Genomic DNA, 22,082 nt, shown 5'->3' on the forward strand with positions numbered 1-22,082 from the left:
ATACATTATTCTTTTAATAGTAACACACTCATTCTGCTTAAATTGTTTAGAGTGCTTTTTATTGTCCTATAATTTTGCAGTCAAGTGAGATAAAAGATTCAAAAATGGTTTCATAATACATGGAAGATGAAATTTCAATTTATAGCTTATAGTTTACTTCTTATATATGCAATATTAATCAAAATTGTGTCTTTAAATGACAACTTGATATTTTAAAAATTGTACGCAAAACACTACTGTGTGCCATTTAACACTGATCTTTTCAGGATTAGCTTTATTAACAGTATGACATTTTCATGCATTCTTAAATTTTACACTAGTTTTAATATTCACAATGTTTAAGTACGAATCAACAAATATTCAAGCCTATATGAGAAAAGAATGAAATGAGATTACCTTTTTATATAATCGGGTCAATTCTTTTTAAGAATAAAAAGTTAATTTGGGATTTAAAAACCTAAATTTACAATATTACTGTCAATTCATCCATACGTATTATTTAGGCCACAGGACTGCCCATTAGCCTTTCTTGTCGAAGAGCAATTAATCTCTTGAACCACTTTTCCTCAGCATCACCTTTCTCAATAAATAACTGAAATAAGAAAAAGAAAAAGAAAAAAATGTTAATGTCTGCGAGAAACTTGGACTTGACCGTACATGAAACAAATCACTTTTACAGAATAATCTTTCAGCACAAGATTTGGATACTGTTTAATTTTTCATGACTTCATAATTAAAGATCATCTATTTGGAATTAATAATGCTTAGATAGCCTTGGAGTAAAAGGACTAATATCATCATTTGGTTAACAATTTTATACCTTATTTTGTGAAGTTTATTTCCTCCATGCTTTTTGGGACACACAATGAAATGACACTATTTCACAGAAAAGAGCAAAATATGATGCCAGTTACACGCCCACACTCAGTGAACCAAGCGGAGCTGAGCCTGAATGAGACCTTGAAGTGCCAGATTAAAAACAAAACAAAGCCCTTCTTTTCGTCCATTTTTTTCTTCCCATAGAAAGAATACTTCTAGAAGTCAGGCAACATGAGTTGGACATACCACATTCAAATACATGTAACAGTTCCAAGGGCTGGAGGCCAGCTGCCTATTTTTAGTAAATCAGAACATACGAATCCATTTCCTTCAATGGTCTTGTCGTCAGCACAAAAGGACAACAGTGGGAACTAGTTCAGTTAACTAGACTTCAATTGGCATTCTTAAGGTTTAAGCATCTTACATTGGGATGAGCCAGAGAATTGTCATCTTGGTACTTGATCGCAGTGGGGATGCTGCCAGGGTCAACTTCTTTTTCATCACAGGGGAGATCAGCAACTACTGACGCTGGTCCTGGAGCTGCAGCCGCACTGGGTCCATTAGGTTCCACTGACTGAATAATAATGCACATTTTATTAATTGCATCACAATGTACAACTAGAATGTTGCTTTAATAATATTTCTGATTTTGAATAATGATTTTTCAGTAGTCTCCTGTGAGATGATACTAATCACAAAAAGGCCAGCGTTTATTCAATAAGAAATAATGATTCCTAAATCAAGCAAACAAATACGAAAACATTGGGAAAATGTTTCTCATTTCTTATGATCAGCATCATTTTCTTAAGAAATTGGTACTTAGGAGTCTATACCATTGAAAACAATTTATTTCATATATCTCAATTCTATTTATCAAAACAAGCTTGTAACAAATTTCCAGCATTTAGATGCGTTGGCCTCTTTAGGTATAAAAAGCAAATTCAAAGGTTATTTGTTTTTGTTTTTTTAATAAGTCTTACTGAGATATAATTCACATATTACAATTCATATAGCTTTTAGCATATCCACAGTTTTGTAACCACCACCACAGGCAACTTTAGGACATTTTCATCATCCTCCCTAAACTTCATACCTAGTAGTAGTCACTGCGCTCCGTTTCTCCACAAGCCTCCTATCCCCAGGCAACCACTCATCTACTTTCTGTCTCTATGGACTTGCCTATTCTGGACATTTCGCATACGAGGAATCATATAATATGTGTTTTTTGGTGACTGGCTTCTTTCATTTAGCATAATGTTTTCAAGGTTCTTTTCAGTACTTCATTCCTTTTTATTGCTGAATAATATTTCATTGTGTAGAATATTATGTGCCAGGCACTATGCTAAGTGCTGGGTACAAAAGCACTAATAAATCATCGTTCCTGCCTGGAAGGATCCAGCAGTATCGTGCTAACTTGCGTTAATTGTAGTATTTCCTTCCCTGAGAAAGGAGAAGGCCAGGGAAGTGGCTGATTAGCAGCAAGGTTTCAGGGATACTATGGAATGGATTATTCCATTCCACATGGGAAGTTGAAATTCAAAGTTAAAATAAAAAAAATCAAGACAACTGGGAGATTAATTCAACTTCTCAGACTTTTTTCTACACCTATTGGTTTTACACCTATAGTTTTTCAATTTCTATTTTCTTTTGACTTATGTACTCCTGAACATTTCACTGAGAAAAAACATCTAGAAAATGAAACACGCATGATGAGTTAATTAGAATAACTCATCTTAGAATTAGCGATCCATCTATCAACCAGTATTAGCTGAGCACTACGAATTGCTAAGCACTGGGTTCACAGGGAGAATAAAATAGATAGGTTCCCGTCTCAAGTAGAGATTACATTTTGCTAATGGGGCTGACAGATTACTAACAAACAAATACCAACAATAAATACATAATCACAAATTGTAACAAGTGACAGAAATATTTAAAGAAATGTTTATTAAATTTGATTTGGCAGTTTTCTTAAGTACTTTTCCTCCTCCAGGTCTCAAACATTTCTATGTCTTCAACATACTGGACCTTGAAGGCTCATAGCCCTAAGTGATATTGTACCGACCCTTTATAAAACCGAAGACATATAATACTAGTAAAGCCCAACATTCTGCATAGGGAAAACTGGGAAGTATGCTAATCCATGAGGTCCAGGACATCATTTTTGGTACTCTATGTTGCTCTGCAGAGAATAGAAGAGCATGTCATTCTGCATATCTCAGCCATGCTTTGATAGGCCTTAGCTAGAAGACAGGCTGTCTGTGTTGCACTGCCTTGAAAAACTGTGGATTGCTGTTATTCCAGTTGCCAAAGATATGGCAGAGATAATACTCTATTATAAAAACCAAGTAATCTCATTCAATTTTAACTACATGGTACATTAAAGTTTTCTTTGAGAGGTTCTTATACACACATAAGTGAACTTCTCAGAGGTCAGAATCAGAGCATGGAAGTTATTATTTAATAATGGGTAATTAAAAATGTGTGATAAGAACCATTAATTGCTTCTTTATTTAAGTGAGTTAAATTGTTAGAGAAAATTTGACTTAACAAAACCCTCAACATGGCCACTACTAAATATCCGGCTTTGAGTAGCACTGCCACCTGGTGGTCCAGTTTGGAAAAAAGTGTTTTAAATTGTACTTCCAAGTGAAAGAACAAACGACCTTTTGGAGAAAGGCAGATTATTTGCCACATATAACAATTTTAAAGTTGACTAGTTGGTAATAAGCTTATTAGAGACAACAGTTTAAACAAACTGCATCTTGGTTCCTGAAGTTGATAATATAGCAGGAGCTATTAGACGATCTCCCACAAGAGAAATATGATTGCAGAGGGTTAAACTAGTTAAATCGATATGTATTGCAGGAGACATCGTGTCTAGCACGGTAATAACCACCTTTCTGGTCACAGCACCCTACCTTAATTAGTGGAATTAACATTGATAAAAAAAGACTCCACCAATTGAAGGGGGCTGGCTCGTACAGAAAAGCCATTTTCAGAGATACAAGCTTTATACCAATGCATGTAGGACTTTCCAGGAAAGAAAGATGTTGAAATTTGGGTCATGGGTAATTTAGTCCTCTAGAGAGTTAGCCTTGGCTATGCATCAGGGATAGCCCGTCACGTCTCCCCGTGATGTGGATGAAACAGTCCTCCAGATAATTTACCTCCCTTTGCTAAGTAATCTCCTGATAAATAATTCAGCTTCTTTGGTATCCTGAATCCCTACCCTACACTGCAGACATAAACATTTTAGAAGCTGGAAAGGGATATCATGTTCTAAACCAGGGGAGTCCAAACTGCGGCCTGTGATCCATTTTTTATTGGCCCGCAGCAAATTCCAAAAATATATTTAGTTTACTTAAATAAACCAGGTGAGGCAACACGTACTTCACCTCGAGTGAGTGGCCCGGCTGTTTGTGTATTTTACCGCATATGGCCCTTGGTGAAAACCGTTGAAAAAAGTTTGGACACCCCTATTCTAAACTAATAAATTGGCTTCTGTTTCATATTACAGTCGAGTGTGAATTTATTCATTGTTGGCCCATCACTGCTCTTCTGATCATTTTGAAACATAGTGACTAATAAAAGTCCAGTGTTGGATGGCTAATACTTTAGACTACTGTACATTCACCAAGGTAAATGCCATCTTCTGAGGCTTTTAACATATCCCCCTATTGGTGCCACTTCCTACTTTTCAATGCATGCTTTCTTTATACTACAACAGGGAATGTGCATTGAGCTCACAATTATGAGAGACATTTTATTACTAGGAAAATCATGGTCTCTGAAGTTGGACAAATTTGGTTTAAATGTTGCTTCTTGTTGTTTATCAGCAGTTTGACCAGGAGTTATAAAATTTGCTGAGTCTCAGCTTCCTTAGCTATATAAATAAGGGATACTGCGATATTAGAAAAATTATATATGTTAAATGTTTAGTCTTAATGGTGGCCATTATTATTTTAGTTATTTTAAGTTACTTAAATATAAAAAAGTGGGGCTAGGATACAACATTGTTATACATCATTTGCTTTAACATTTCCAATAGGCTGTGCTGAAACAAACTGGTCCAAAACTGATGTTTGTACAAGATACCAGTAAGTCACTGTGTAAAAGCTGTGACATAACTTTCAATTATTTGCTCAGGAATACAGTAAGTCATCAAGCCTCAGATAAAAAATTTAGGGTCTATAAACCATAAAAAATTACAACAATCTTTGGCCCAATCAAAATGGGAATCTTTATATCTACAATTCCTCTTAAGGAAGCCACAGACAAATACAGCCGTCAGTATTCAGTAAGAGGAGGAGGTGAAGCAGGGGTAGGAGGCAGAGAAGAGGGAAGAGCTTTCATTTCTGGAGTATCTTCTATGTGTCAGGCACTTGGCTAAGTGTTCTATGTAAAGTAACTTGTTCATCTTTTTAAAATTCTCTGCCATCTTTTTAAAATGGTATTATCCCCATTTTAAGATAAGAAAGCCAAGGTTTAATGAGGTTATAGTTTAAGAATGGATAGCCAGAAAATGGCGGAATCAGAATGTGGTTCCAAGTCTGCCTGACTCTACATTTCATGCTTTTGACCACTGCTTCCCAATTGCTAAACCCAAGATTTACTGTAATTTGGTTTTGATTTTAAAGGAAAGAAATAAAAAATGTTGGTAAATATTTTAACTAAATAATTTCTAAGTGGCTCAACTCACAGTGCTGGATTAATAATATTTCTAGGCTGCATTCGCTTCTCTGTCATACTTATCCAACCTAGAACTAGCTAATTCTAGGCTTTCCAGAATTGATATTATTTCTTTCTATGAATTATTGCTAAAGGAAAATTGTTTTTAAAAGACAATTGAAACAGAAGATGGGTTTTTTTCACACAGATTTATGAAGGTTCCTTACAAAATGGAGACGGCTGTTCCATCTCAGCCCTCTCATCCCTAATGCATCTAAATAAGAAGTATTAAAAAAAGTATATTGAAGCTGAGCATAAATTCCAACTCAGCACTAAAAACTAAAGGAAACAGAAACTAGTTATTAAAATAATTATTAATGGTGCTCCCTTTGATCAGAGATTTAGGTGAAATTCCTTTATATTGGTCCCATGGAAAGCCATATAGCTATTTAGGATTTTGTTATAGATTTGGAAAGAAGAATTTTTCCTCCTGGATTTAGTTAGCTATTTTAAGATTAATAATCTATCGGGAAATAATCTTTTAAAACTTTTCTAGGGGATACAATGAGGTAAAAACATTACTAATCCCAAAATTCAAATATACAGACATTATTACATTTATACATTTCAAAAGAGTTTTAAGATGAAACCAGACGTCTAAGAATTTTTGTGTTTCTCAGCAAGAGGTCTGTCTTACTGGCAAGCATGGAGACTTGGGGGGAAAAAATGGACACATTGGAGAAATGTAATAGGGTAAGGTGTTTATACGTAAGACAGATTGAGCATCTAGAGTAATTCAAGCTTTCAAGCATTATGCTTAATTTATAGAATGTACTTAGATATCAAATAAACAGATGCTAGAGTATGTTATTTAAAAATAAACAATTTATTGGATCTAGAACTATGGTCAACATTTGATAATGATTATATTTAATCCTCAACAACTCCAAAAAGTAGGTATGATTAGCTCATTTATGAATCTAGAAACTGAGGCCCAAAGAGGTCGAGAAGCTTGCTCAAGATCCTAAATTATGGCAGGAAGTGTGGGAGTTAAGATTCAAACTCAGATCTCCTTGAATCCAAAGCCCATGCTCTTTCTTCTATATCAAGTAGGTTTTTGATCAATTTCCTTGCTCATTGCCAATTCCACTGTTAATTGGAAGAACTGCTAGTATCTCGGAGGAGAAGAATGGTATTAAAAATAATTTTGTGTGCTCGCTTTGGCAGCACATATACTAAAACAGGACCAATGCAGAGAAGACTAGCATGGCCCCTGCGCTAGGATGACATGCAAATTCGTGAAGCGTTCCATATTTTTGGGTTGTAAAAGAGGGTAAATGAGGTCAAATATATGGTGATGGAAGGAGAACTGACTCTGGGTGGTGAACACACAATGTGAGATATAGATGACGTATTACAGAATTGTACACTTGAAATCTATGTAACTTTACTAACAATTGTCACCCCAATAAACTTTAATAAAAAAAATAATTTTATATTAATAATTAGTACCAAATAGGAAAAAGTTATTTAGAAGAAAACCCAGTGTATTAATTATAGAGGAATAAATATTTCCACAGAAAGAAAATGCTATGTCTTAAGCAAGTCCAGTAAGTCAGGATAAACTTCACAAAACAAAAAGTAGGAAAGCAATTTTTAAAATAAGTTACAATTCAATTAGGACATATGAATCATCTTTCAATATGCTAGAGTAAGATATTAAAAAAATGGGCAACTATATTTATAAATGTCCATTTCACAGCTCTACTTTTTAGGAGTGTGGAGGCAAACCACAAAAAGGTCAAATGAAATCAACAACATGTGAGCCGCCACTGGTGGGCAGCTGGTTTGCTCAGTGGTTAGAGCGTAGTGAGCTGTGTCCCCCACAACTAGATTGAGGGTGGCGACTTGGCATGGAGCTGATGGGTCCTGGAGGGACACGCTGTTCCCCAATATTCCCCAATGAAAAGAGGAAAAAAAAAGTTATCCCCCAAAAAGAAAACAAAACGACAAGGCAGGGACTGTGGATTAACCGCAGCTGCCTAGTTCTGCGCTCCCTGTATACAGCACATACTCCATTCATGTTTCCAGACTGAATTATTTTTACAAGTATATTTTAAGAAGTATATAGTAACAAAAGAAATGCTAATGGAAACACAAAAGGTTAATTTTCACGTCTCAGGTCAGTAAACATGAAAAAATCTGATAGGACTTATTGTTAACCAGGGTTTGAGAGGCAGACTCTTGCACTTCTGGGGGCATTTGAAAGATGGCTTTGGGAACACGTGTGAAAATAAACAATATTAACCTTTAGTGAATAACTCATCTTGAAAAATTTATCTTAAGGTGATAATGGATATTTACAAACATGTAACAGCTCCAAATTTACAACTACTTAACACCTATAAACTTACAACTATTTAAATATCTAATATTAAATATTAGAGAAAAATTTATAATGATACATTCACCAGTAGGATAGTATACAGTCAATGTATTTACAGATATAGAATATTTTGAATAAGTGGTAACTATACCATGTCTTCATTATATGTATATTATTAAAGAGTACATGCATTTCATAGTAGAATGCCTTTTCCTACCAAAGGAACACATATTCCTAACAGCAGCACTAATAATGATTGAAAGAATACATGAAATATTCAACAGAAATAAAATGCCAATTGAAGCTCCTTTTACTAGAGTTGAATGATACCCATCTGGGCAAAAAGTATAGATTTATGTTACTATTAGGGTAATAATTTTATTGTTAAAGCCATTTTCTCACTTTTCTCTAGCAATGTCAATTCAAAAAGTAGGTATATATGTTTGAAAATAAAACCGTGTATGTTCATGATATGCATATTACTGTTCTAGAACTGACATGTTGACATTTTACTTTGTCTTCTCAGTGAATTTTAAAATAAAATGGCATCAGATACATTTGTACAGTACATTTTTTGACAAGTTAAACTGATTCTCACTGATTCATTCTCTCTCAATAACACGCTGACACTCTCACCCTACTTCATCTATTAGAAGAAGCACTTACATTTAAGTGAAATCCATTAATAAAGCATCTCTTCAGTTGGAATCTAAAGGCTTATTCATAATGCCTGAATGAAAACTTACCTTTTTGACTTCTTTACTTGATCTGAATGTCTGCTGAACAAAAGAATCACTTTCAATGGCTTCAATTTCTTTTACTCTTTTTACTTGCTCTATCAGGGTGGCTTGGTCTAAAAAAAGAGGATATAATGTCAGTGTATTTTAGAATATAAGCTTGTTAACAACACTATACCTAAGCAATGTTCTTTCTTTCTTCCTATGAAGTAATTTCATGACTTCAAAATTTAACTGGATGAAAAGAAATTATAGTTAAGCTACAACAAGAAACTCTTTTTCCCCTAAGATCCGCAAATATAACATTCCTACACACTAAAATTCTCACCTAAAACCTAAAACATTGCTGAGAAAGTGCTGCCATAATGATCTAAGCTAATCTGGTGGGAGGGTTTAAAAAAAAAACACACCCCTATTTTATTATGGAAATACATATAAAAGGAATAAGAGCACAATAAATCCACCTGTACCCACCATCCACTTCTATAATCATTAACTTTTTATTATTCTTAATCTATTCTTCCTCACTTCAATTTTTTGGGGTAGACCTCGAGTATTTAAAAGTAAATCCCAGACATTCCTAAATATTTTAGTAGGCATCTCAGATAGGGCTTAAGAAAAAACAAAACAAAACAGTATCATAAGTACAATGCCATCTTCACATCCAACGATATTATCAATAATTCCTTAATATCACCTTATATAGTCCATGTTTAATTTTCTCTGATTGTCCAAAACAATGTCTTTTTACAGCTGGTTTGTTTGAAACAGGATCCAAACAAGGTCTACACATTACACTTGGTTAGTAAGTATCTTAAATCCTTTTTAATCACTTACAGTCCACCGTCCTTCCTTTCATTGCCATTTATTTATTGAAGAAACTGGATCATCTGTCCTTTAAAATTTTCCACATGCTGGATTTGGCTGATTTGACTCTCTTGGTGTCATTTAACATGTTCCTCTATCCCTCACAGTTTGTGTAAACCAGTAGTTAGATCTAGACGCTTGATAAGATTCAGTTTCAATTTCTTTAGACTGAGAACACATTATAGGTGGTGCTGTGTGAGTCACATGACTTCATGTCAGGATGCACTTCTCCCACCTTCAGTGACATTAAGATTGAGCTGTGGGTCCAAGGTGAGGTCAGCCTGACCCTCCTGTTACAAACTACTCCAACAACCTTTCACTTACAGGTTTTAGCAGATATTAATGTTTGTATGTTGCTTAGATCCATCATTTCATTTTTGGTTGCAAAATGGTGATCTTCTAATTCTATTATTCTCCCTGCATTTATTAGGTCTGATTTCCTTTATAATGAAGAACTCCCCTCATTAACTATTTAGTGTCTGTGAAACATAGTCTGTACAGGAAAAGGCAGAAAAAATGTTTAATTCTTTCCCTATATCAATTCTATCCAACTATGACCATTTTTAGTCAATAAATATTTATATATTTAATGTATTTTAGTCCATGGTAAGTCATTTTCATATTTTGATGCTCAAATTAGTCCACCTTTGGGTAGTGGGAGCCTCTTCAAGTTGGCTCCTGCATCTTTTTGCTGCGATCCCTAGTAGGCAAGGCATGACAAGGTGTTCCAGTTTCATTGAGTACACTTCTTCTCCCGGGGCTGAAATGAGCCATTTCTCTAAAGAGCTTGGACTCCTTTTAGCGGGGAATGATATTTAGAGACAACAACTTGGGCAGCAGGGGTGCTCTTTGTTACTGGATTGCACTGCTCCTCAGCCTTTTCAGTGGGTGGTACAGGAAATACAGGTAACCCCCGTTTTTCGAAAGTTCCCATTACACACTTCAATTTTACAAAAGACCTACATTAATTTGGGCTTTCGCCAACTGAAAGAAATTCGAAGAGGATTTTCAATTTTATTTTTAAAAAAGGTGAAAAGTGAAAATAGCATTCAGAGTTTGTTTTGCAGCGATCCATTATAGAGGCGGTGGGTACCAAGGGGTGAGGGTGGCACTGTTTTCAATATAGGTTAATGTTACTTTAGGTTTTATGCTTTATCTGGTATGATTTACTTTTAGGGTCACGGAACGCTCAAAATGTTTTTCATATAAACGAATGGTAATTGCTCCTTTGCAATATGCCATTTCGGCTTAAGAAACTTTTCAAAGGAATGCTCTACTTTTGGGTAGCGGGGCAAACCTGTGCATATTTTTAGGAGAGAAAAAAATAATATGAGTTCATGCTGATGCTACCAACCAAATTAAAGATGATAAAACTTTTAGTTAGTCTTTGGTTTTACGTTTGTATATGTTTTCTCTTACTCTCACATCTTAGGCCTTCATAATAATGATCAATAGTACTTACTTGTTTTTCCTAATATGTCAGCTGAGTATGTATTAGTTTCAAAATAAGAAGGCAAACATTACTATTAACAACAAGATGAATTAATGCAGTTTAAATTTTCTTTATGGTTTTTTTGATCTTAGAATTTAAATGATGAATTGTCAAAACACTATGCACTAAAGTCACTTGAAATAATTCTCCATTTGATTATGCTACCAACTTAATATACAGTTAGGTTAATTTGTTTCAGTTCATTTTTGATTTTTAGGTCTTGCTTTGTTCTATTGCCTTTGTGATTAATATTTGTTTTTTAACAGCATAAAACATTTACATAGATCTAAAGCAAAAAAAACAACATTCAGAAAAGTGTAGGTTTCCTATCCATTTCCATTCCTCTGGTTCGACCCCCAATCCATAGGTAATCATTTTTATTAGGTTTTCATTTTTATCCTTCCATGGTTTATTTTTGAAAATATAAGTATACATATACTTTTCTTTCTTACATAAAATAGCACACTACAAATTCCTATGTGTATTACTTCTTTCACTTAACAATACAAGTATGTCTTCACTCTCTATATTCTCACAGTATGGAGTCTTCCTCATTCTGTTTTATAGCTGTATAGCAATCTATTTTATGGCTTTATGGTATTAGGTTGGTGCAAAAATAATTGTGGTTTAAAAGGTTAAAAATAATTGCAAAAACCGCAATTACTTTTGCACCAACCTAATAGTTTTTTTCCCACCAAAGCCCTATTGGAGATCATTTGAGTTGTTTCCAGTCTTTTGCTTTTACAATTAATGCTTTAATAAACAGCCATGTGCATGTGTCATTTCATATATATTTTTTCACATACGAGCTGGGCAGGAAAAACGCAGTATTATGGTTCGTACCTTTGCTGTTTAAAGTCTTGCTCTAAGCTAATATGAATACATAGGTAAGTGAGGAGCTACTATATACTCAGCTAAGGCATTTAAAACTGTTGGCACTTTAGACTTCATGGATAATAGCTAGATGTACTTTAGAGAGTATGAGAAGATATTTGGTTTCCTAAGTTCCATAAAAAATTAACATTTTATGAAAAATCATTGTGTCGACTTTCGGCTAATCACATATTACAATTACATAGTCTTATGCAAGCTCCGGTTTATTTAAGGGAAAGACAGTGCTTCTGAAGATGTGTCCCTGACAGCCGTAACCAGTCTTTTCTCACGTGAGAAATCATCATGGAATGTTTGGAAGCAACAGCCCGAGAGCCAACATGCCCATCTTTGGAAGAATATATTTTCCTACATAACAGCACTGTTAGAATGTCATGGAAGAGCAAACAGCTCCACGTGCTTTAGAATAAAAGCTCCTGTGTATTTTAATTATGCAATGTACTAATTGAGCATGTGAAATGAGATGAGTCTTTGCCCAGCTAAGTTATTAGTATTAAGACAACCCATACTAGTGGATAATATTTTTGTTAGTTACATGTATAATAGTATTAATATAGCACAGAAAAATTATAATGGATACCATTCCACGTGACCCAACTTTGTCAATATGAAAACACATCTGTTTACATAGGTCTTAACTAGCTCACAATCATTAATTCCTAAGCAAAAGACAGTATTTCTGACTAAGATGACCTCATATGTATCAACTGTTTGACCCTTTGGATTTTTTCTTTAACATATTCTCTCATTTGAATTTACAAAGCACATCATTAGTTTTAAATGTCAGAGGTGAGTGCACAAACAGTACTAAGTCTAAAGTTTGTAGTGTTTGTACTTTTAAATATGGACATACAACCAGCCAGTATGTTTAACAAAACAGCACTGAGAAATTAGAAAGGAAGGAAGGAGAAAGATTAGAGAAAAACAGAACATTATCTTTGCGTCTTTTTAAAGATTATCTAGGACTAACAAAGTGACAGAGCAAATAAGGGAAAGCCAGTTTGCCTGACTTACAACATGAAAACAAACCAACATAGCTTTTACCTTTCAATGTGGGAACCAGTTTACTGGTGATATTTAAATTAAAGAGTGTGATATTTGATTTAAAGAGTAAGAGTGATATTTAAATTAAAATTTGAAAGATTCATGGGAGATTTACATTTTCAGCCTTATAGTAGCCCAGCTGCATTTTGTCTGAAAAAACAGACTTAAAAAACGTTTTAGACGGCTTCATACTCAAAATTCTAATATCAATATCCACAAACGTATGTCTTGATTATAACCCTGTCATTTTGGGAAGCAGAATAAAACACATCAATAATCTATAGTAAATTGTTTTAAATTCAGGTTAAGTTATACAAGCCAATTTTTCATTTAAAAACTCTGTACCAGTTTTAAAGACTGGGAAAAATGTGAATTAAAACTAGTTATAGTTTATATATTTGGTATGAATGCCTCGCATACAAAGCATCTTGTATTCATCAGCCATGAGGTAAAAATAAAGAAAAATGCCAAAGTTACTGGGAGAATCAAAGTTATAGGATGTTTTTAATTATTAACATGGTAAACATGAAGGAAACATATCTATTAGTACTTGATGCTCTTTTATACACATATTATTGGAAATAAAATGAATTCTATAGGTTGTTTATAAGATGTCAGTAGAAGGGAGACATATTTCAAAATAGTAAACTAAAAAATAATGGAGACAGAAAGCCAAGTCACTATGGACTAAAAAAATCAATACTAACTCACCGCATGGAAAATCATTATGTTTCTTTTGTGATGAAAAATTAAAATAAAATATTTTATTAGTTACTATTGATATTATATTATAAAAATTAGGCTCACTTCAAGTTATACTTGACAATCAATTTCACGTGATACAACATTTACAGAATTTTCTTTTAAAATAATATCAAATGGTACACAAATTTAAGAGTAGTAAATAAATATGACAAAGTCCAATATAAACCTTTTATTTGAAAAGATGAAATTTTAATCTGTACACCATTTGTAGATTATAAACTGATCTCTGAAATGGCAGTTATGCTACTCCAAGGACAGCAGATGGCACTATTACCCAAGATGTAACCATGGAATAAAAGACAATGTAAGTTTCATGATCGGCATCTTACACGTGAAAATCTAATCTTCAACTGACTCCTTTGAATATTAATATTTTATGAATTTACCAAAGTTAAAATGCATTTTACATTACAAAGAGTTTGGGTTGGTTGGCTCAAGTTATTGAGTTACTTATGCTACTCTTCCAGGGGAAAAAAATGTATGTAATAGTACTGCTACAAATACATGAATAATATAAAAGGATATCTTATTTTCAGTTTGACTGAAATTGACTCAAATTTTAGTTAAGAATGGAAATATCTGTGAAATTTCTTTTTATAGTACCTATAGATACTGAAACCAAAACATTCAGATACTGAAATGTAAACAATTTTCATGTGTTTTACAAGAAAAAAAGGAAACAGCAGCACACCAGCATTAAATAAGTAAGTAAATAAATAAAGCTACTCAATAAAATTTGTGAATAAAACATCCCATAAAACTTAACTTGAAATTCTAACGTTATTAAAACAATTTCTTATGAACACAGATTTTAACAAAACACAGCCATTGCTCTCCCTTTTAAAACAAAGCATACAAAGCACATATTAGAAATTCATCCAACCCCAACATTTTAAGGTTGTTCGCAAGTCCCCTATCCCTGGGCATAAATTTCCAGAACTGATATCCACAAATAATTTGAAAGATGACAAAACTTCTTAAGTAGAATGTGGCTTATTAGTCTTCTGGAAGCTTATGATACAGTACCACGTTATATATGTCAGTGAGGCTCCTGAAGTGTCTCTGATAACAACCCCCTTTGGATGGGCTCCAAGACAGACTCATCTTTCCATATCAAATTAAGTTACAGGAATAACTTTAATGTGACTGCACCAGTGAAGAATTTCTGATAAACATTTTAATAAGTGCAAGTGCACTGGGTATCAGGCCAGGCTTCATTAAAAACAAAATCCACACTAAATACCTCATTTAGCTCTTCTCACCTAGAATGCTTTCAACTTTTCTGAATTCTCCCTGTCATTTAAGGCCACCCCTAATACCCATCTTTCGGTGATGCCGTCCCTTGCCACCTGTGAGAAAAGGGGGTAATTCATAGTTTGTTTGGCTCTTACCATATAAGGTGATCAAACAATATGGTGAATGTTTAAATTAAAAAAAAATTATTACAGTAAAAGACACATTGCCATTAACCCCCCTCAAAATACTCTCCCTTGTGGCAGCCGGATGGCTCAGTTGGTTAGAGAGCGAGCTCTGAACAACAGGGTTGCTGGTTCAATTCCCACATGGGCCAGTGAGCTGTGCCCTCCACAACTAGATCGAAGACAACGAGCTGCTGCTGAGTTTCCGGAGGGGCGGCCGGATGGCTCAGTTGGTTAGAGCGTGAGCTCTCAACAACAAGATTCAATTCCCACACAGGATGGTGGGCTGCACCCCTGCAACTAAAGATTGAAAATGGCAACTGGACTTGGAGCTGATGGGCCCTGGAGAAACATGCTGTTCCCCAACATTAAAAAAAAATAAAAATCTTCAATAAAGGTAATAGCTCTGCCTTCTTAAACAAAACAAACAAACAAAAAAACTCCCCCTCACTTCGAACACACTTATCCCATCATTCTTGCCACTTTCTGAGGCAGTTCTGGAAGTCGTCTTTTGTGAGTATCTTTAGTTGTGCTGTCATGGCTGCCTCGATGTCCTGAATAATTTTGACTTTGGGGAAGAGCCAGAAGTTGCACGGTGACAGTCTGGTGAATAAGGTGGATGAGGATACACCGTAATGATTTATTTGACAGAAATTGCCGTGTACCAGAAGCAATGTGTGACATGGAGTGTTGTCATGATGGAGGATGATTTACGCCACACTTTAAAACACACCTTCTCTCAACCGTAGTTCACACCTGACTGACTGCACTGAACAAGTTGAAACTTGTCACACACTGTTACTAAGGTTCGATGCGCCACTTCCCGTATTGAAGATCCCTGCCTTTCTGTTGGATGGCACTTGGCAGCAGCATTCACCATATTTTGTGGTCACAACGGAAAGGCTCCATGTCACACATCACTTCTGGTATGGTAATTTCTGTCAAATAAAAACATTATGGTGTGTCCTCATCCACCTTATTCACTGGATCTGGCACTGTGTGACTTCTGGCTCGTCAAAATGACCATGAAAGGTAAATGTTTTGAACCGATTCAGTATGTTGCCTTGTGCTGATATTAATCTCTTCATGAGTGAAAGCTTCATTTCCCCAGCTAGAGGGAACATACCTTTTTGTGTCAACTCCAGGACTGAGTGTACTGTGCTTTATTATTTAGTAAGCAGTCAAAAAACATTTAGTTGACAAACTAAAGATCGGAGGACATTCAAGTAACCATTTAAAAAATGAAACTTCATGGAGGGAATATCAAATTATCAGAAGTTTTTGTAACTTGAAACACTAAATGTCTTTAAATGGTTAGTTTTAATAGTTCACATTATCTGGTTAAACTCTGTTTCTGCTACTTACTAGCTGTGTGACTCTGGGCAAGTGATTCAAGCTGTGATGGTCTCAGTTCTGTGGCATGGGGATAACATATTAAACATCATAGGATGGCGGAGAGGTTAATTCCCCTCAACCTCCCATTCAAATATTTGAGCACATTCAATGTACCAGGCATTGTTTTACATGCTAGGTTTTAGAAATAGATAAGTTTCTTCTCTCATGGGATTCATAATTTAATGGTACAAATAATAAGCATACACATAAACAATATGATATCAAAGAAAACAGAGCAGGGGTAGAGGGTCAGAAAGGAGAAAGGGGTTATTTCAGATGGGGTCACCTGGGAAGAATTCTCTGACATGGCGCTATTATAGCAGAGAGAAGAACCACGTGGAAAGCAAGCCATGAAATCTGGGAGATGAAACCATGCTCTTAAAGAAGGATTTAAAGCACCTGATAAATGATAGCTGTTACTAGTAATAGTACTAGGGTGCCCATTTAGTAAGATTACTGAAGACATGGAAATTGGCTAAAAAGTTTGTATATAAATCTCTCAATTTCTGGCTGTATGGTTTAAAGCTGGCTGCCTTTTCTGAGTTCAGCTGGGTACTAAGCCGCTTTAGCTCACACCTCTTGTGGCATCACCTGTGGTGTGGCAGCGCTGTGTGAATGACTGCAGGAGGGGATAGGCCTGTGCACATCACTGAGAAGGCACAAAAGGCCCTGCTGAATTTTATCGCCCACAAAGATCCTGGAGTCCCCCCGACTCACTGAATGCTGCAGGCTGAGTGGGGAAGCAGTGCTTTGCTGATCCACGGCCTCCCGGGCTCCAGTGACTCAAGAGATGGGAGGTCCTGTCACTTCCTAATAAATGTCTAGGAACACAAACTTCCCAAAATGGTAGTTGTGTGGTAGAAATCATGATATAAAGCAAACGTGTTTTAGTTTAGTGTCTGTAGGTCTACAGACACTTTGTTTTGATCATCAATATTTGGAATGCCTTTCTAGTGGGGAAGGTCATAGAAGCTAATTTTTCATTTAAATGGTTGTTAAAAAGGCCAGATGAGCTGTTCTGGTAGCAGAAGTAGTAAGCACAGTGGTAACAAAAGCTTAACATTTGTGGCACTCTGATGCACTAAGCACTTCACAGGGATTACCTCACTGAACTATCACAACCATAAGAAATAGTACTATCATTATTCTCACTCTATAGGTGAGAAACTGAGGCTAAGTAACGTGGCCAGTTAGCCTGAGGTCACGTGGCTACTTAGCCAGAGACATGGGATCTGATCCTTGAATTATGATCTAGTCATTATTTCCTGGTCAAATAAATTCTATACCCACACCTGCCAAGCAACAAATAATTTTTTCCCTCCTTCCCACCCATTTACTAGAAATAATAACTGTTTTTGGTATTGTTCGTACTCTGTATTTTAATGCTTGTTCATTCAGTAAAAGACAACGCAGCTTTATTTGTACAGGAGATGCCATATATATTATCTTGGTGTTCTGGCATTATCTTGAGCTAGATTACAGATGTATATTTTCAGAATCTTTCTTTCACATTTGAAAAAATTGTTAAGGAATTATATATGTCACATTCCAAAAACTTTCATTAATAAATAAGAAAAATAAAGTTTTTAGAAAACCTAGCATTCTTTCATTTAAGCCTGAAAACAACCTGAGTATTAGGTTACCACTTTAGAGCTGTTCTTTATCTATTGTGTAAAAACTGTTACAAAAATCTAGAATGGTGCCTGTGAATTTGGCTAAACCAATAACCATTATGAAGTCTAACTACAGAGACTATTGCCTTATGCTTGTTTCAAATGTAATAAACATGGGTAGTCAAATCCACTTCAATAGAGTGGTAAGAAATAATCATTCCAATAAAGATAAAGCTACTGGAAATTTTCTTATTTTAACAGGATAGGAATATATATATATATAATTTGAGGTATAACAGACAAATAGGGTAGAATACAGACTCTGAAGTTGCTGTTTGCTGTCAATTTTAATTCTAGAATTCTTATTGACTCTAATTAAAATTCTGTAGATGGAAGAGTTATATGTTTCTAAGGATCCTGCAGTGAATGCTGTCTGCCAGCCATCTACAAACACCCCATAACCACACACAACTCGCCTGTCAGGAGAGCTAATGCAGACATCTCAGGGCACACCACATTTGTCACTGTGGCTAATATCAGAGATATGCAGCTCTTTTTTCTTAGCACACAAAAGCAAGATATGTAATTCAATGCTCAATTTACCCTTGTCTCACAGGAGATTTTTCCCCGCTAATTGATAGAAATTAAGCCATTAATCAAGCCACTAGCCATCATTCAAACCAGAGAAGATGAATACAAACTTTCATCATAACCACCTTCCCCATTTTAGTGTTCATTAGCATTAATTTTTAATGCAATTATGCTATTCTTTTACGCTGAGCTCATAAATTACTGCTCTTTTGTTGCTGGCTGGCCTTGTAAAATCCAAACTAATGCTTTGTGCTCTGATCTTAAAGGCAATTACTAGGTTCTTCTATCTTTTATATCTTTGCATACCCAATAACCTTTATATATAACGAACACCCATGACTGACTATGCCTGTTTGTTATTTTAATGCCTCTATGTAAATCTCTGTGAACATATAAATGCAGTCAAATGTATATACAACATATATATACACACATATACCACATACATTACAAAATATAGGTGTAACTATAAAAATAACATCTCACAAGTTCACATTGTAGTTAGGTTCAAATATTATGATTAAAGTGTAATACATTTTTAAAGTTATAATTTTTATAACAACTTTGAGAGAGAAAATAGGAATAGTGGCTGGCTTTATAAACATTTATAAGGGTCAAACAACTATTAAAAATAGAATAACTATAAAATATCAAGATCTCTTAGTTCTTTATTTAGGGTTACTGTTTAATGTTTAAGTCCTTACTTTCAAAAATAACTTGTGTTGAAACCTGAAAATTAATGTGATGAAAATGAAGAGTACTGGACGATCAAAAGAACCACTTATCCAAGAGTGTGTTTACCAGTGCATGTACTAACGCCACAGTCTTATGTTTTGCAGAGTGGATGCATTGGTTTATTAGAGGATAATAGTAAAATGAAAAGACAGAATTCCAGAAACAAATACTGAACCAAGAGGCAACACATCCAATCAGTCCTCCATCCTAGAGAAGGTAGAAAAGATGGACTCTCCTTACAGTCACCCAAAAGCATTGGTTATGCTCACTTTTCGTGCAGAGGAGAGTAAAAAAAAAACCCTACAACTCTCTTCCTGTATCATCCCAGCAATGCCTTTTCCTTTACCTGAAAGTTGTGACGTTCGGGCTGCCCACTAGCTGGCGAAAGGGTGTATATGTGGCATTAAGATCAACGACATAAAACCTGATGATGGGGCAACGTCAGTAGCACTGGTGTTGGTGCCAGCCCAGTCACCTTCTGGAGTTGCACAGCTGTTGTCTAACCCTAACACTACAGGATAGCGGTAGGGAGAAGAGAGTGTATTCAGGAGTTTTCTACCAAAAAGAGGTTGTGAACCATTAACTTTTTAAGATATAAAGAAGCTGATGATCAGCTTGACTTCACCTTATGTTTCCGGTCATGGCTAGTTCTTTATTGGATCTCATCTTAACAGGAAGTTACCCATGGATTAGCTGCGGTGAGGCTTAATTATACAAGGACTTGATTCTCTGAACCAGAGGACTTGTTACGTCAGGATAAGTGGACAGCCTAAGCTCAAGTCTTTTGCGATCATTCCTTTCCGATGTCAGAAGCAAATAGGCACCTAACACTTGTATTTGAACATTAAAGTTGTCAGTATAAAGTTGTGAGTTCTAACGCCTCTGGTGTTCTAATGCCTCTAAGCATTTAGTGTTTGGGCTCATACGCTTAGAGAAAATAGTCCACTGCTCCACGTGCTTTTATTTCCCTGAACATATTGATAAAAATGTTGGGGTTCAGAAACAGGAATTGAAATTAATTCACCCAATATGCTATGCCAGGTGCTGAACTAGGTGCTAGAGATTTCTAGCACCTAGAAGTCAGATTTAAAAATGACTTACTTTTGGTCCTCACAGAGTCCCTGGGCAAAATGGAAGTTTTATTTAGAATTTTTATTTGCAAATAGTTATGAGCTGGTAATTACAAGGATGTGTTTTGTTTACAAGTTGCATTTGAATCTGTTATTTCACTTAATCCTGAAACAGAGATACTTTTTGGTAATAAATGGTATCTTCATTTTTCAGATTGGATATCTGATATGCTCATAACTTAAGAGATACCATAAGAAGCAGAGTTAAGACATGAAACCAAGTCTTTGTACTTCAAATTCTGCATGCTTCCCATTGCACCGCATAGCCCCTGAACCTTTGAATTGCAGACAACCATACCTGATGAATAGTTCTGACTATTTATGCTTATGTTAAATGCTTATCAAATTTACGCAATTTTGTTCTTTTACACAGAGATGTGGTAGGGAGGCTGTAGTGGATGGCAGAAGACATTAACTTCTCTTTGTTAAAAGCAGAAGAAACCATTAAATACTTCAAATTGCAATTTTTAAAATTAGCTTTCTGGAGGTATAATTTATGTAGAATAAGTCCACTCACTTAACACATACAATTTAATGAATTTTGACTATGTATATATCTGTGTAACCAATACCACAATCTAGATTTAGAATATTTCTATCATCACCCAAAATTTCTTTGTGCCTCCCTGTGGTCAAGTTCTGTCGGTGCCCTGACTACCAACAATCACAGATCTGTTTTCTGCCAGTGTGTATTAGTCTGCATTTTCTAGAACTTCATGTAAATGGTACACTCTTTCATGTCTGATGTCGTTCACTCAGCGTATTTTTGTGGTAGCCCCATGTTGTTGGGTATACTTGTTGTTTGTTCTATTATATGAATATCCACAATTTGTTTACCCATTCACACATTGATGGACATTTAGGTTGTTTCCAATTTCTGGCTTTTGAGAATAAAGTTGCTATAATATTTATGTCCAAATTTTTGTGTGGACATATGTTTTCACTTCTTTTGGGTAAATATATAATATTGGCATGGCTGAGTTATATGGTAGGTTTGCATTTCTCTGATGACTGATACTGAGCAGTTGTTAATGCACTGTTGGCCATTCATTTCTTTTTCAAAGTACGTGTTCAACTAATTTTTTGTTCCTTATTAAATTTGGTTTTTGTCTTATTATTGAATTATAAGAGTTCTTCAGGTATACTTTGAAAATATGCATTGTCAATATTTTCTCTCCTTCTGCGAGATTTGCGTTTTTGTTCTTAATGGTATCTATCAAAAAGCAAAAACTTTTTAAATTCAAAAAATCGATCTTATCATTTTAAAATATGGTTTGTGCTTTGTGTGTCTATCAAAATTTGCCTACCTGAAGGCTGCCAGGATTTTCTCCCATATTTTCTTCTACGTGTTCTATAGTTCTAGTTTTTATATTTAGGTCTAGTTTTTATATTTAGGTACATTTCAAGCTAATTCTTATGTACGATGTAAGATAAGGATCAATGTTTATTTTTCTCTATAAGAATATCTAGCGTTTTCAGCACCACTATGGGAAAGACTTTCTTTTCCCCACTGAACGGCCTTGGTAAT

General features: G+C 35.0%; 1 protein-coding gene and 1 non-coding gene across 4 annotated transcripts in view; one reads left to right on the forward strand and one right to left on the reverse strand.

The window, feature by feature from the left end:
- Window positions 1–22,082, reverse strand: part of RSRC1 (arginine and serine rich coiled-coil 1) — a 378,160-nt gene continuing 356,078 nt past the window's right edge. For all 3 annotated transcript variants that reach the window (XM_033090506.1, XM_033090486.1, XM_033090496.1), the window contains exons 8-10: window positions 8,623–8,729; window positions 1,244–1,393; window positions 1–592 (exon numbers count right to left, since the gene is read on the reverse strand). In XM_033090506.1, coding sequence (XP_032946397.1) covers window positions 500–592; window positions 1,244–1,393; window positions 8,623–8,729 — 350 coding nt within the window. In that variant the 3' untranslated portion in view covers window positions 1–499. The remainder of the gene's footprint in view (window positions 593–1,243; window positions 1,394–8,622; window positions 8,730–22,082) is intronic.
- On the forward strand, window positions 6,702–6,808 carry LOC117014822 (U6 spliceosomal RNA). Its single transcript, XR_004421618.1, has one exon. It is a non-coding gene; the product is annotated as a U6 spliceosomal RNA (small nuclear RNA).

The sequence above is a fragment of the Rhinolophus ferrumequinum genome, chromosome 2 (genome assembly GCF_004115265.2).
Source record: "Rhinolophus ferrumequinum isolate MPI-CBG mRhiFer1 chromosome 2, mRhiFer1_v1.p, whole genome shotgun sequence".
Taxonomy (NCBI): domain Eukaryota; kingdom Metazoa; phylum Chordata; class Mammalia; order Chiroptera; family Rhinolophidae; genus Rhinolophus; species Rhinolophus ferrumequinum.